Source organism: Rana temporaria, chromosome 4 (assembly GCF_905171775.1).
Source record: "Rana temporaria chromosome 4, aRanTem1.1, whole genome shotgun sequence".
Classification (NCBI taxonomy): Eukaryota; Metazoa; Chordata; class Amphibia; order Anura; family Ranidae; genus Rana; species Rana temporaria.
The window spans coordinates 14,027,645-14,039,963 of record NC_053492.1 but is presented as its reverse complement, the minus strand read 5'-3'; the positions used below and the strand labels follow the sequence as shown (position 1 = coordinate 14,039,963).

General features: G+C 50.3%; 1 protein-coding gene across 5 annotated transcripts in view; it reads left to right on the top strand.

Moving 5' to 3' along the window:
• Positions 1-12,319, top strand: part of LOC120935953 (uridine-cytidine kinase-like 1) — a 41,422-nt gene that overhangs the window by 14,743 nt on the left and 14,360 nt on the right. For 4 of the 5 annotated variants that reach the window (XM_040347985.1, XM_040347986.1, XM_040347984.1 and 1 more), the window contains exons 6-8: positions 259-448; positions 2,404-2,465; positions 10,281-10,300. In XM_040347985.1, coding sequence (XP_040203919.1) covers positions 259-448; positions 2,404-2,465; positions 10,281-10,300 — 272 coding nt within the window. Of the gene's footprint in view, positions 1-258; positions 449-2,403; positions 2,466-8,279; positions 8,297-10,280; positions 10,301-12,319 lie in introns of all 5 variants that reach the window. The other variant, XM_040347983.1, reaches the window with a different exon arrangement.

Below are 12,319 nucleotides of genomic sequence, written 5' to 3'. Positions count from 1 at the left end.
CTCCTCCCCGACGTGATTCTCCTCTTCTCCTCCCCGACGTGATTCTCCTCTTCTCCTCCCCGACGTGATTCTCCTCTTCTCCTCCCCGACGTGATTCTCCTCTTCTCCTCCCCGACGTGATTCTCCTCTTCTCCTCCCCGACGTCATCCTCTGCCTCTCCTCTCCCTATTGTCCCCCCTGAGGCCATCCTCTTACTGAAATCTTGGTCAGCCTCTCCTCTGTTCCCCTTGATAACACGGTTCTCCTCTCTCTCCTCAGCTGCTGGACATGAAGGTGTTTGTGGATACGGACTCTGACATTCGGCTAGTCCGTCGGCTGAAGCGGGACATCATGGAGCGGGGGCGTGACATTGTGGGGGTCATTAAGCAGTATAATAAGTATGTGAAGCCAGCGTTTGAGCAGTACATCGAGCCCACTGTGCAGCTGGCAGACATTGTGGTGCCGAGAGGTGAGTGTCCCTACTTGCCTCTGATTTCTTACCGTATTCGATATTGAGAGGTGATTGTGCCTACTTAACCTTTGATTCCTCAAAATGCCTGTGTAATGATCCCTCCGTATTCCATATTGAGAGGTGAGTGTGCCTACTTACCTATGATTTATCACCGTATTCGATATTGAGAGGTGATTGTGCCTACTTAACCTTTGATTCCTCAAAATGCCTGTGTAATGATCCCTCCGTATTCCATATTGAGAGGTGAGTGTGCCTACTTACCTATGATTTATCACCGTATTCGATATTGAGAGGTGATTGTGCCTACTTAACCTTTGATTCCTCAAAATGCCTGTGTAATGATCCCTCCGTATTCCATATTGAGAGGTGAGTGTGCCTACTTACCTATGATTTATCACCGTATTCGATATTGAGAGGTGATTGTGCCTACTTAACCTTTGATTCCTCAAAATGCCTGTGTAATGATCTCTCCTTATTCGATATTGAGAGGTGAGTGTGCCTACTTACCTCTGATTTCTCACCGTATTCGATATTGAGAGGTGAGTGTGCCTACTTACCTCTGATTTCTCACCGTATTCGATATTGAGAGGTGAGTGTGCCTACTTAACTCTGATTTCTCACCGTATTCGATATTGAGTGGTGAGTGTGCCTACTTACCTCTGATTTCTCACCGTATTCGATATTAAGAGGTGAGTGTGCCTACTTAACCTTTGATTCCTCAAAATGCCTGTGTAAAGATCCCTCCGTATTTGATATTGAGAGGTGAGCGTGTCTAATAACATCTTTCCCCGTCTGATTCCCAACGATATCTATTAAATGATCTCTGTGCAGACCTGACCTGTAGGTCACCTCCATACACTGACCTACATACACTGATGGTGGTGACCTACCTACCTGACCTACATACACTGACCTATCTGACCTACATACACTGACCTGCATGACCTACATACACTGATGGTGGTGACCTACCTACACTGACCTATATACACTGACCTACCTGACTTGCATACACTTCACCTACACACACTGACCTACTGACAATGGCATACGTACACACACTGACTTACCTGAGCTCAGCCGTGGTGTGCGGTCACAGCAGGGAGCAGGCAGTCAGTCACTCATCACTGTCAGAGAGGAGCCGAGGAGGAGAGGAGAGCCGCCCGCCCGAGCAGGGATATTGTTCGGCGGCTGCATTTTGAAATTCCCGCCTTCTGGAGACTGCAGGCTATGATGGACGTCGCGTCACGCGTCCCATGGTCCTGGCATTGGTGCTGCAGGCTCCAGAAGGCGGAACCTATGGCACTAGGCCACTTTCGGCCGCACTCGGAGTTTGCCACAGCCGCGATCAGATCGGTCCTGGGCCCCCGGCGCTCGGGGGCCAACAATAGAATGCATCATTCCATAGACTCTGTGCTTTTCGAGGGACAATTCGGGGCTCCGGCCCTCCTGGGGCTGTCCATGGGTGCCGACCCACTACAGGACTCTGCATAGTGTTTACCGGGTGGCCGAAGGACCCTGCCGGGCGTACTGTCTACATTTGTGTCTAATTTGCCAAGTGTTCTGCGTTCTCACACCGTATCTCCGATCTGGGGGAATGCAATTCCAGTGCACTGCTACTTCTGCCTACTAGTACAGTGGTCGTCACCCCTGTCCTCAGGGCCCACTAACAGGCCAGGTTTTCAAGATAACTGAAATACATCACAGGTGATATCATTTGCTGCTCGGTGATTGCAGTATTCTAGTCTGTATCTCCCCGAGGTAATACATAAAACCTGGCCTGTTAGTGGGCCCTGAGGACAGGGTTGATGACCACTGCACTAGAGGGAGGTGTCTCGCTGTCTGATATACCCTGCCCCGCTGTGTCCTCTCCGCTCCTGTCTATGTGTGATATTTTGGCATATCTGCACGGTGTATATCATTTACGGCTCTTCTCTTTTACCTTTTTCCAGGTGGGGAGAACTTTGTGGCTCTGGACCTCATTGTTCAGCACGTTCACAGTCAGCTAGAGAAGGTGAATGTCTTGTCATTGTTTGCTCTCCGGCATGTGCATGTTGTGTTCTTATAGCTGTCCCAGTATAGTCACCCCTCTGTCAGTGCAGTGCCATCCCTCCAGGGGCAGTGTGGGGGCACTGCTGTCTTTCAGTGCCCCTTTCTGCAGGAGTAAGGAAAGTGTGTACTTATCTGGGGTTCAGTGTGACGCTGGGCTTAGAGAGTTAATAGAGGATACTGAAAAAGACATGATGGCTTCCATTGCTGAAAATGCTTATTCCCTGGCTGCCATGCTGATTTGGCTTTACTTGCTTGTACCGACTAATGCAAGGACTGAAGCCCAGCACCAAGCAATTTCAGGGGGGATTAGATCTGGCAATTCGTTCTTCTTCTTCTTCTTCTTCTTCTTCTTCTTCTTCTTCTTCTTCTTCTTCTTCTTCTTCTTCTTCTTCTTCTTCTTCTTCTTCTTCTTCTTCTTCTTCTTCTTCTTCTTCTTCTTCTTCTTCTTCTTCTTCTTCTTCTTCTTCTTCTTCTTCTTCTTCTTCTTCTTCTTCTTCTTCTTCTTCTTCTTCTTCTTCTTCTTCTTCTTCTTCTTCTTCTTCTTCTTCTTCTTCTTCTTCTTCTTCTTCTTCTTCTTCTTCTTCTTCTTCTTCTTCTTCTTCTTCTTCTTCTTCTTCTTCTTCTTCTTCTTCTTCTTCTTCTTCTTCTTCTTCTTCTTCTTCTTCTTCTTCTTCTTCTTCTTCTTCTTCTTCTTCTTCTTCTTCTTCTTCTTCTTCTTCTTCTTCTTCTTCTTCTTCTTCTTCTTCTTCTTCTTCTTCTTCTTCTTCTTCTTCTTCTTCTTCTTCTTCTTCTTCTTCTTCTTCTTCTTCTTCTTCTTCTTCTTCTTCTTCTTCTTCTTCGTACTGGCTCAGTGACAGCGAAGCTAGTATTTTCAGAAACAGACTGGCAGTGGGTGCCCAGATAATGAAGTGTTAGAGGGATAAGCTGATAGGAAGGCATTAGGTTTAGGGATCAGGTAGAGAAGAATGAAGTGTTAGAAGGGTGATCTGGTGGTAAGGGGTAGGGTATAGAAATGAAGTATGAGAGGGGTGAGCTGGTAAGGCTCAGATTAGAGATCAGGAATGGTTGAAGTGTTGGAGGGGTGATCTGATGGTAGGGGCTCAGAGTAGAGATCTAATAGGGAAGGGTTGAAGTGTTGGAGGGGTGATCTGATGGTAGGGGGTCAGGTTAGAGATCGGGTAGGGAAGGGTTGAAGTGTTGGAGGGGTGATCTGATGGTAGGGGGTCAGGTTAGAGATCGGGTAGGGAATTGTTGTAGGGGAGATCTGATTGTAGGGGGTCAGGGTAGAGATCTAATAGGGAAGGGTTGAAGTGTTGGAGGGGTGATCTGATGGTAGGGGGTCAGGGTAGAGATCGGGTAGGGAAGGGTTGAAGTGTTGGAGGGGTGATCTGATGGTAGGGGGTCAGGGTAGAGATCGGGTAGGGAAGGGTTGAAGTGTTGGAGGGGTGATCTGATGGTAGGGGCTCAGGGTAGAGATCTAATAGGGAAGGGTTGAAGTGTTGGAGGGGTGATCTGATGGTAGGGGGTCAGGGTAGAGATCGGGTAGGGAAGGGTTGAAGTGTTGGAGGGGTGATCTGATGGTAGGGGGTCAGGGTAGAGATCGGGTAGGGAAGGGTTGAAGTGTTGGAGGGGTGATCTGATGGTAGGGGCTCAGGGTAGAGATCTAATAGGGAAGGGTTGAAGTGTTGGAGGGGTGATCTGATGGTAGGGGGTTAGGTTAGAGATCGGGTAGGGAAGGGTTGAAGTGTTGGAGGGGTGATCTGATGGTAGGGGCTCAGAGTAGAGATCTAATAGGGAAGGGTTGAAGTGATGGAGGGGTGATCTGATGGTAGGGGGTCAGGTTAGAGATCGGGTAGGGAAGGGTTGAAGTGTTGGAGGGGTGATCTGATGGTAGGGGGTCAGGTTAGAGATCGGGTAGGGAATTGTTGTAGGGGAGATCTGATTGTAGGGGGTCAGGGTAGAGATCTAATAGGGAAGGGTTGAAGTGTTGGAGGGGTGATCTGATGGTAGGGGGTCAGGGTAGAGATCGGGTAGGGAAGGGTTGAAGTGTTGGAGGGGTGATCTGATGGTAGGGGGTCAGGGTAGAGATCGGGTAGGGAAGGGTTGAAGTGTTGGAGGGGTGATCTGATGGTAGGGGCTCAGGGTAGAGATCTAATAGGGAAGGGTTGAAGTGTTGGAGGGGTGATCTGATGGTAGGGGGTCAGGGTAGAGATCGGGTAGGGAAGGGTTGAAGTGTTGGAGGGGTGATCTGATGGTAGGGGGTCAGGGTAGAGATCGGGTAGGGAAGGGTTGAAGTGTTGGAGGGGTGATCTGATGGTAGGGGCTCAGGGTAGAGATCTAATAGGGAAGGGTTGAAGTGTTGGAGGGGTGATCTGATGGTAGGGGGTTAGGTTAGAGATCGGGTAGGGAAGGGTTGAAGTGTTGGAGGGGTGATCTGATGGTAGGGGCTCAGGGTAGAGATCTAATAGGGAAGGGTTGAAGTGTTGGAGGGGTGATCTGATGGTAGGGGGTCAGGGTAGAGATCGGGTAGGGAAGGGTTGAAGTGTTGGAGGGGTGATCTGATGGTAGGGGCTCAGGGTAGAGATCTAATAGGGAAGGGTTGAAGTGTTGGAGGGGTGATCTGATGGTAGGGGGTTAGGTTAGAGATCGGGTAGGGAAGGGTTGAAGTGTTGGAGGGGTGATCTGATGGTAGGGGGTCAGGTTAGAGATCGGGTAGGGAAGGGTTGAAGTGTTGGAGGGGTGATCTGATGGTAGGAGGTCAGGTTAGAGATCGGGTAGGGAAGGGTTGAAGTGTTGGAGGGGTGATCTGATGGTAGGGGCTCAGGGTAGAGATCTAATAGGGAAGGGTTGAAGTGTTGGAGAGGTGATCTGATGGTAGGGGCTCAGGGTAGAGATCGGGTAGGGAAGGGTTGAAGTGTTGGAGGGGTGATCTGATGGTTGGGGGTTAGATTAGAGATCGGGTAGGGAAGGGTTGAAGTGTTGGAGGGGTGATCTGATGGTAGGGGGTCAGGGTAGAAATCGGGTGGGGAAGGGTTGAAGTGTTGGAGGGGTGATCTGATGTTAGGTTAGAGATCGGGTGGGGAAGGGTTGAAGTGCTGGAGGGGTGATCTGGTGGTAGGGGCTCAGGTTAGAGATCGGGTAGGGAAGGGTTGAAGTGTTGGAGGGGTGATCTGGTGGTAGGGGCTCAGGTTAGAGATCGGGTAGGGAAGGGTTGAAGTGTTGGAGGGGTGATCTGGTGGTAGGGGCTCAGGGTAGAGATCGGGTAGGGAAGGGTTGAAGTGTTGGAGGAGTGATCTGATGGTAGGGGGTCAGGTTAGAGATCGGGTAGGGAAGGGTTGAAGTGTTGGAGGGGTGATCTGATGGTAGGGGGTCAGGTTAGAGATCGGGTAGGGAAGGGTTGAAGTGTTGGAGGGTGATCTGATGGTAGGGGGTCAGGTTAGAGATCGGGTAGGGAAGGGTTGAAGTGTTGGAGGGGTGATCTGGTGGTAGGGGCTCAGGGTAGAGATCGGGTAGGGAAGGGTTGAAGTGTTGGAGGAGTGATCTGATGGTAGGGGGTCAGGTTAGAGATCGGGTAGGGAAGGGTTGAAGTGTTGGAGGGGTGATCTGATGGTAGGGGCTCAGAGTAGAGATCTAATAGGGAAGGGTTGAAGTGTTGGAGGGGTGATCTGATGGTAGGGGGTCAGGTTAGAGATCGGGTAGGGAATTGTTGTAGGGGAGATCTGATTGTAGGGGGTCAGGGTAGAGATCTAATAGGGAAGGGTTGAAGTGTTGGAGGGGTGATCTGATGGTAGGGGGTCAGGGTAGAGATCGGGTAGGGAAGGGTTGACGTGTTGGAGGGGTGATCTGATGGTAGGGGGTCAGGTTAGAGATCGGGTAGGGAAGAGTTGAAGTGTTGGAGGGGTGATCTGATGGTAGGGGGTCAGGTTAGAGATCGGGTAGGGAAGGGTTGAAGTGTTGGAGGGGTGATCTGATGGTAGGAGGTCAGGTTAGAGATCGGGTAGGGAAGGGTTGAAGTGTTGGAGGGGTGATCTGATGGTAGGGGCTCAGGGTAGAGATCTAATAGGGAAGGGTTGAAGTGTTGGAGAGGTGATCTGATGGTAGGGGCTCAGGGTAGAGATCGGGTAGGGAAGGGTTGAAGTGTTGGAGGGGTGATCTGATGGTTGGGGGTTAGATTAGAGATCGGGTAGGGAAGGGTTGAAGTGTTGGAGGGGTGATCTGATGGTAGGGGGTCAGGGTAGAAATCGGGTGGGGAAGGGTTGAAGTGTTGGAGGGGTGATCTGATGTTAGGTTAGAGATCGGGTGGGGAAGGGTTGAAGTGCTGGAGGGGTGATCTGGTGGTAGGGGCTCAGGTTAGAGATCGGGTAGGGAAGGGTTGAAGTGTTGGAGGGTGATCTGATGGTAGGGGGTCAGGGTAGAGATCGGGTAGGGAAGGGTTGACGTGTTGGAGGGGTGATCTGATGGTAGGGGCTCAGGGTAGAGATCGGGTAGGGAAGGGTTGAAGTGTTGGAGGGGTGATCTGATGGTAGGGGCTCAGGTTAGAGATCGGGTAGGGAAGGGTTGAAGTGTTGGAGGGGTGATCTGGTGGTAGGGGCTCAGGGTAGAGATCGGGTAGGGAAGGGTTGAAGTGTTGGAGGGGTGATCTGGTGGTAGGGGCTCAGGTTAGAGATCGGGTAGGGAAGGGTTGAAGTGTTGGAGGGTGATCTGATGGTAGGGGGTCAGGTTAGAGATCGGGTAGGGAAGGGTTGAAGTGTTGGAGGGGTGATCTGGTGGTAGGGGCTCAGGGTAGAGATCGGGTAGGGAAGGGTTGAAGTGTTGGAGGGGTGATCTGATGGTAGGGGGTCAGGTTAGAGATCGGGTAGGGAAGGGTTGAAGTGTTGGAGGGGTGATCTGATGGTAGGGGGTCAGGTTAGAGATCGGGTAGGGAAGGGTTGAAGTGTTGGAGGGTGATCTGATGGTAGGGGGTCAGGTTAGAGATCGGGTAGGGAAGGGTTGAAGTGTTGGAGGGGTGATCTGGTGGTAGGGGCTCAGGGTAGAGATCGGGTAGGGAAGGGTTGAAGTGTTGGAGGGGTGATCTGATGGTAGGGGGTCAGGTTAGAGATCGGGTAGGGAAGGGTTGAAGTGTTGGAGGGGTGATCTGATGGTAGGGGGTCAGGTTAGAGATCGGGTAGGGAAGGGTTGAAGTGTTGGAGGGTGATCTGATGGTAGGGGGTCAGGTTAGAGATCGGGTAGGGAAGGGTTGAAGTGTTGGAGGGGTGATCTGATGGTTGGGGGTCAGGGTAGAGATCGGGTAGGGTAGGGTTGAAGTGTTGGAGGGGTGATCTGATGGTAGGGGCTCAGGGTAGTGAAGGGTTGAAGTGTTGGAGGGCAGAAATGGTAGATGCCATATCTTTAATAGCACAGGTTCTCTTTAATAGCAATGTATCGGCCTCTGCTTTAGTAGGTGGCAGGTACTCTTTTCATCTGAATTCTTCCCTGATGTCCCCTGGCTGATTTATTTGGGTCGGTATTTGGCCTAGATGTAGGTTGGAGCCCCAGTTCTGGTGAGGAAGTGGGGTCTGCCAGTTATGGGCCCCGGTGTTGTGTACAGGCCCTCTGAGGTTATATAGTGTAGATGTATTGTGCATGCTGGATCACACCCCCCCCCCCTTCCTCCAGCATGTCCCCCCTTCTATAACTGATCACCTTGTCTCACGTGTCTCTCTCCTTTTTCTCTTCCTAACATTTGTGACCCTGCGTGCTGTGACCTTTAACCCCTGGGTTGGCCTTGCTGTGTCAGCGGGAGATCACGGTGAGGTAGGATGATGGGGACGGCTGGGTGGGGTGGGGGTGGGGGTGGGGGTCTTGGTATGTTTCTGTTTTTTGGTGAGCTGTATGAGCAGATTACAATATGTATGTGTCGCGCCTCAGGACATTAATGTTCCTCTATCAACAGCTTGGACCCACCATTACCCCCATATCCCACACCCTATGACGGATCTCGCTGACCTTCCCACCACGCCCTGGGCTTTCACTGACCACCTTCCATGGCTTGCACCGACCCCTTTATGGTTCAGACTGACCGCTCCCGCAGCTTGCATTTACCCCAACCCACCACCACTCAATGACCGCACTGTGCTGCCCCCATGGCTCATACTGTCTGCCCACCACCCCCTGGATCTCACTGACCTCCCTCCATTGCTTGCAGTGATCACTCCTCCCATGCTTATGGCTTACACTGACCCCCCCCCCCCCCCCTCATGGCTCAGACTGACTGCTCCGGCAGCTTGCATTTACCCCAGCCCACCACCATTTACACTGACCTCTCTGTGCCCCTGTGGCTTATACGATCATACCACCGCTCGCACTGATCACTCCCATTCCCAAGGCTTTCACTGACCCCCTTATGGCTCATACTGTCTGCCCACCACCCCCTGGGCTCTCACTGGCCACCCTCAATGGCTCGCACTGATCACTCCCATGCCCAAGGCTTGCACTGACCTCCTAATGGCTCATAATGTCTGCCCACCACCCCCTGGGCTCTCACTGGCCACCCTCAATGGCTCGCACTGATCACTCCCATGCCCATGGCTTGCACCGACTCCCATATGACTTACTGTCTGCCTCCCACCCCCTGGGATCTCACTAACCTTCCTTCAATGCTCGCACTGATCACTCCCATGGCTTATACTGACCCCCCCCCTATGGCTCAGACTGACGGTTCCCGCAGCTTGCATTTACCCCAGCCCACCACCACTTACACTGACCTCTTTATGCCCCCATGGCTCATACTATCATACCACCAACCCCTGAGCTCTCACTGACCCTCCATCCACGGCTCGCACTGATCACTACCATGCCCATGGCTTGCACTGACCCTCTTATGGCTCATAATGTTTGCCCGCCACCCACTGGGCTCTCACTGGCCTCCCTCAATGGCTCGCACTGATCATTCCCATGCCCAAGGCTTGCACCAACTCCCTAATGGCTCATACAGTCTGCCCACCACCACCTGGGCTCTCACTGACCTCCCTCCACTGTTTGCACTGATCACTCCCATGCCCAAGGCTTGAACCGACTCCCTTATGGCTCATAATGTCTGCCCACCAACCCCTGGGATCTCACTAACATCCCTCCTTTGCTCGCACTGCTCACTCGCATGCCCATGGCTTCCACTGATCCCCCCTATGGCTCAGACATTTGTCCCAGCCCACCTCCACTTACACTGAACTCTTTATGCCCCCATGGCTCATACTATTATACCACCAACCCCTGAGCTATCACTGACCCGCTATCCCTGGTTCGCACTGATCACTGCCATGCCCAAATCTTGCACAGACCCTCCTGTGGCTCATATTGTCTGCCCACCACCCCCTGGGCTCTCACTGATCACTTCCATGCCTTGCACTGACCCCAGCCCACCACCACTCTCACTGATCATTCCATGCCCCCCTCCACCAACATAGGTCAAAATTGCCACCTGGCCACCACCATGGCTCACACTGACCACCACCTACCTATGGCTTGCTCGACACCTTTGCCTCATTCTTTCACTTTGCATGTTCTTTCACATTCGTGTGTCCCCCTACCTCGCCTCCATGTACCCTGTACTTTGTGTGCCGCCATCTCCACTCCTCAGTGTGTACTCCATGTGCCCATCCCCCATGAGTGACCCCCATCCTCTGAGTAATCGGTGTGTCCTACCCTGTCCTTCTTGATTCATGATTATCACGCTTTCTTCTCCTCTTGGGTTTAACCTTCGACTCCTGTACATCCGTATTCCCCTCCTGTCGTACTCCAGAGGATGCAGCGTTGGGACATGTGAGGGCGACTGCATGTCTTGTCCTGCACGTGTGTGTGTGTGTGTGTGCGGGTGTCACTGCGGAGATAAAGTATGTGTGTTCTCACAAAAGCATGACACCCGTTGTCATACGACACTGTGTGTTCTCTAATATACAGAGTAACGTGTGTGCGTGCGTGGTTCTAATATACAGAGCACAGTATCTCACAAAAGTAAGTACACCCCTCACATTTTTGTAAATATTTTCTTGTATCTTTTCATGTGACAACACTGAAGAAATGACACTTTGCTACAATGTTGTGTAGTGAGTGTACAGCTTGTATAACAGTGTAGATTTGCTGTCTCCTCAAAATAATAACACAAAGCCATTAATGTCTAAACCACTGGCAACAAAAGTGAGTACACCCCTAAGTGAAAAATGTCCAAATTGGGCCCAATTAGCCATTTTCTCTCCCCGGAGTCATGTGACTAAGGTGTGTTAAATTTGGTGTTATCGCTCTCACTCTCTCATACTGGTCACTGGATATCCAACACGGCACCTCATGGCAAAGATCTCTCTGAGGATCTGAACAAAAAGAATTGTTCTACATAAAGATGGCCTAGGCTGTAAGAAGATTGCCAAGACCCTGAAACTGAGCTGCAGCACGGTGGGCAAGACCATACAGCGGTATAACCGCACAGGTTCCACTCAGAACAGGCCTCGCCATGGTCCACCAAAGAAGTTGGGTGTACGTGCTCGGCGTCATATCCAGAGGTTGTCTTTGGGAAATAGACGCATGAGTGCTGCCAGCATTTCTGCAGAGGTTGGGGGGTGGGGAGTCAGCCTGTCAGGGTTCAGACCATACGCCGCACACTGCATCAAATTGGTCTGCATGGCTGTCGTCCCAGAAGGAAGCCTCTTCTAAAGATGATGCACGGCCTGAGGATGCTGGACTGGATCAGAGCCCTCTATCGGTCTCCAAGGGCAAAAATAAAAGTAAATGGCAGCCTGTCAAAATCATTTATGATGAAAAACGGCACAAGGCAAGGTTGTCCCTTGTCCCCACTCCTATTTGTTTTATCTCTAGAAACACTACTGGCTAGGGTACGCAAAGACCCAAGCATAGAGGGAGTAAAAATTGATCAAGAAGAACATAAGCTATCTGCATTTGCGGACGACGTCCTCTTCTATGTTGTGAACCCTATAACATCAATCCCAAAGCTCTTGAACCTATGCGAGAAATATGGAGAAATCTCAAATTTTAAATTAAACCTCACTAAAACAGAAATCCTAAATGTAAATATTAATAGAACAGAGGAAAGGCTGTTAAGAATGGTGCTCCGACTCCCATGGGTAAAGGAACTCAAATACTTAGGGATCCGGCTGGCAAACACAATTAGGAAAATCTACAAAATCAATTATATACCTCTACTGGATGAAATTAAGGGCGAAATCAAAAGGGTAAAAAACCGACAAATCTCATGGATTGGGAGAATAAACTTCTGTAAAATGGTCCTATTGCCAAAAATCGTTTACAAATTTCAAATGATTCCCATAGCCCTTCCAAAGCCGCTTCTTAATATGTTAAAAAAACTTATCATGAACTACATATGGAACTTTAAGAAGCATAGAATCTCCCTACAGATTTTAAAACAACCAAAAAATAAGGGGGGACTCGCAGTGCCGGACATAAAAAAATATTATGAAGCAGTAGTGGTATCCCGAGTAGGCCAGAGTCAACAAAGAAAAAAGGTGGGTCAGTCTAGAGAGCGCACTATCTAAGGTGAGATTAGACACGATAATATGGAATCCCCCTAGACACAGAAAATTCAGCACGAAAATACACGCAATAACAAAAAATGCACTTAAAATTTGGGATACAGTAAATAAAAAAATGGAAAGTAAGTTTAATTCACCCCTTATAGCACTAAAAAATAACGAATACTTTGCACCAGGGAAAACACAAGTGGGAGGGAATTGGATAAAGAACGACACAGCACGACTAGGAGATGTAATTAAAGATGGACACATGATATCATACGAGGAGTTAAAATTGAAA